General features: G+C 39.1%; 1 protein-coding gene across 1 annotated transcript in view; it reads left to right on the top strand.

The window, feature by feature from the left end:
• ZFC3H1 (zinc finger C3H1-type containing) overlaps nt 1-3,786 on the top strand; it is a gene marked incomplete at its 5' end in the record, with an annotated part of 90,274 nt that overhangs the window by 59,120 nt on the left and 27,368 nt on the right. Inside the window, 3 exons of the mRNA XM_019515784.1 lie at nt 1,006-1,107; nt 1,423-1,542; nt 1,907-2,090. Coding sequence (XP_019371329.1) covers nt 1,006-1,107; nt 1,423-1,542; nt 1,907-2,090 — 406 coding nt within the window. The remainder of the gene's footprint in view (nt 1-1,005; nt 1,108-1,422; nt 1,543-1,906; nt 2,091-3,786) is intronic.

The raw sequence follows: 3,786 nt of genomic DNA, 5'->3' as shown, positions 1-3,786 counted from the left end.
GATACCTTTTATTAGATCAACTCAAATAGTCCTCAGCCTGACAAACAGTGCCCGAAAGCTTGCAAAGAAGAATTTTTTTCCAGCTGTTTGAGTTGGTCTAATAAAAGTTACCAGATTTACATAAAGAAACTTGTCTTCAAGTTACAGAAATTCAAGGGGTGGGCTCTCTTGATGCTGCTAGTTAATTAAAGACTGTTCTCTTTATAAAAAAATCTTTTTGCTAACACTATTTTGTATTTATTAAAACTTCTTTAATGAAGATATTATCAGTTTTGTTGTTTGGGCTAATTATGTGACTGGTTCATGATTGCTCGTCTTCATTTACATGCCCTTCTGAACAAGGGAAGTGGAAGAGCTTAAATTATGATTTATTGCAGGAATACTGGTAAAGGTCTTTATTTCCTTGCTTCTAAAGGCGACCATTTCTTTGAGGAGTAATGGAATGGAAGTAAGGAAGCTCTAATTAGATCAGATAAATCACATCTGAGGACTAATTAGTTATAGCACTGACTTAGCAGATAACCGCAATACCGTTTCTTGTAGAAGTATAGATTGGGCCAATAGTCTACAGCATTTTCTGGCAGCAGACAGGAATGGTTCAGTTCTGGACTGAAGCGTGGTGGCCCTGGAAGCCTTTCTCTGCTGCCGCTTCTCACTGTACCTAGTCACAGTGCAGCTCAGGCAGTTCCCCACTGCTCAGCTATGGTGTGATTTCAAGCCATAGGTTGCCGATCCCTAGACTAGCCCAGAGCATGAGAAAAAATAGTATAATGATAAAATTGGGATGGAAAAAATGATCAAATAAGTTTTACAGCTCCTGACTTATCTATACAACTATATTTGATAAGCATATTGATTTGCAGTAGTCAGAACTGGCATAACTAGTTAAGGTACTTTAAATTGTCATTGTTCTTTTTTTGGCAGTATCCCTTTGAGCATTTTCACAAAGTTGTGCATGTCCTTATGCCCGCACCTATTTAAATTATAATCTTGCTCTCATTTCAGAAAAATATGTTGAAAAACTTTTCGGTGTAAACAGAGATCGAATGTCAGTGGATCAAATGGCTGTTCTTCTTGTTAGCAATATCAATGAAAGTAGAGGTCACAGTAAGTAACTGTTTTGGGAGGACTTTAACACCGGGTCTTACAGAAGTGGTGTTATGTGGAAGAAACATGTTTTCTTATTGTAGTGAGATACATGGGTTGTGGTAAGCTTAAGGGCAGCAGAATTTATTAAGTATTTGTGAAAAATTTTACCCAGCAGGTTTCATTTTTCCAAAATTACTTTTATGCAGAAGAACACGAGTTTCTATGGAAGCATAATTCTAAGTCACTTAATTTTATTGACAACTTGATCTAAAACTGAACAAAAATGATTTTGATGATTACAAAGCAAATAATGCCTAATTTGGTTGCTTTCAGCACCTCCTTTTACAACCTGGAAAGACAAACGGAAGTGGAGGCCAAAATACTGGAGAAAACCTGTTTTGTATAGTAGCAGCAGCAGCGAGGAGGAGCAGTCTCTTGGACCTATTAAATATGGTAATGCAAAAATGCAGTGTGCTGTAGAATTGAGTGAGGAGTGTAAGAATTGAAAACGTCATTCGTTTATTTATTTATATCCTTTTTTTCTAAAAAAAAGACCCCCATGACTTTGCTTGCTTACTGCCTCTGTTTCTCTATTGATTTAAATTTTTTTTGTTGCTGAATGATGTAATCAATGTCTGTCCAACCTAATATTAAGAAAAGCGTATTTTACTTGTAGTATTTTTTTCTAGCCATATCTTTCTCAAACATTGGTGGCTATTAATTTCTCTACTTATTCTTTTCTTAAAACCTAATTATTAGTCAAGTTCTAATATGACCTTTAATCTCCATTTTAAAGAATCTCTCTCTAATCTTGCAGTCCACCCTATAGAACATAAAACTAATGTTCCAGCTCTGGATGCAGTTGTGACTCCAGATGATGTCAGATATTTTACAAATGAGACAGATGACATTTCTAACCTGGAGGCGAGTGTGCTTGAAAACCCTTGTGATGTGCAGCTTTGGGTTAAACTTGCATACAAGTACTTGAATCAAAGTGAAGGGTATGTCCGTATCTCCATTCAAACAATTATATTGCACTTTTATCCTTTTGTTTGAGGTTTTTCACCTATGTTGCAGTAATCAAGCTGCTTCATTCTGTCAAAGGACCCTTTTGTTTCCTAGACAAAACCACAAATTGTTTATTGTCTAAAAGCAGTTAGGAAAAAAGCCATCAGATTAGACTTCCTTATGTACACAGTCCAGTGTTAGGAGTAATAAAACATATTGCTGCTTTAACTCCAGGCTGGTTTCATTTTGGGATGGGAGTACCTGAAATGCAAAAAGATATAAAGAGTTAATTGTAAAGGAGGGTAGTGGTGAGGCAGGGTGTTTGTTGTGCATGCATGCTTGCATGAGCACACAGACACCCATGCACTTTCTAATGTTATAAGTTAACAGTGGAATACCATTTCAATTTGTCCTGTTCTGTACCATGTTGGGTGTTATAAAAGAGACACTGATTTAAATCTGCCATTTTAGAATACTATGCCTAAACTTGTGTAGTTTTAACCTAGTTTAGGGTCAGCTTTTTGAAAGTGGATCATGGGAGTTAGAATTTCTGTGGCTTTGGATTTTTATCTTTGAAATGCAAGCTGTAATTCATCTACATTGTGTCCTATGGACCGGTGCATCTCTAATGATATCGTATCAGCACTGATAAAAGGAAAACTGACATTATCGGCAATTGGCTTTTTTGGCTGATGTAGCTGATTAATGTCACCAATAAATGCCGTGAGCATGGACGCAGCTGCACATGCTTCCGCTGCTGCATGTGCCCTGAGGGGGGCATAGGGGGCATGTGCCCCCAGATGTGTGCACAGGGCAAGGGCAAGCTGCCTGCTGTGGGCTGGGGCTGCACCAGCCTCTTCCTGGTGGCTGTGCTTAGACTGGGCAGTGGTGGCACTGGGGCCACAGCAAATTCATTTTTGTGAATTTTGGCATGGGTGTAGCTCCCCCATAGCCACCCAGGACTGCCCACTACCTTGCTTCACCCTGCCTGACCTGAGCACAGCTCCCGGGAAGAGGTACAGACCTGATATAGTACACTGCTCAGCATCCTTTTGCATTGGGATCAGATTAATAACTTTGGAGCTAGAGAGCTGTCCTAAACTTTCATATAGATGTGTCCAAAATTCTACTCAGATCTGATTAGTTTATTTGCAGAGTCGGTGAGTGGTATCATTCACTAGAAATATACTAGAAGCAGATTTTTCTTATCTGGGTAGCTTGCAGTCTGCTTAGCTTGGAGGAGGTTACCTAATAAAGGATGAGCTTCACAGCTATCTGTTTGCTGTGGTTTTTACTTTAAAGGGTGGTGCTTCTCCAGTTGACTGGATCACAGCTGTGGTCCTGCACAGCTGATTGGAAAATAAAAGCAGCTGCAGTCACCTAGAGCAGCTCAGCAGTTCTGTGCAGCTGTTTGCTGTGGCTTACAAACCTTCATCCTAGTGGGGGACGTGGAACCTAATCCCAAGAACTACCTAGCTGCTTTTGTGTGGGCAAAAGAGATTTGGGGAGTTGCTAGAAAAGCAGTGAGAAACGTGGAAGTTCTTTTCATGAGAAGTCACTTAGCTGTTGCTTTGGAGTGGACAGGTACATTGATCTGCAGATTAAAATCCGTCAGAAGTTTAAAACGTCTTTTTTTATTTATTGAGATACACTATAAGATCTTTTTACAGACTTTCGGAATTAATTGTA

The sequence above is a fragment of the Gavialis gangeticus genome, unplaced genomic scaffold (assembly GCF_001723915.1).
Source record: "Gavialis gangeticus isolate Ggan-Ray unplaced genomic scaffold, GavGan_comp1, whole genome shotgun sequence".
Taxonomy (NCBI): Eukaryota; Metazoa; Chordata; order Crocodylia; family Gavialidae; genus Gavialis; species Gavialis gangeticus.
This window is presented reverse-complemented; position numbering and strand designations above follow the sequence as displayed.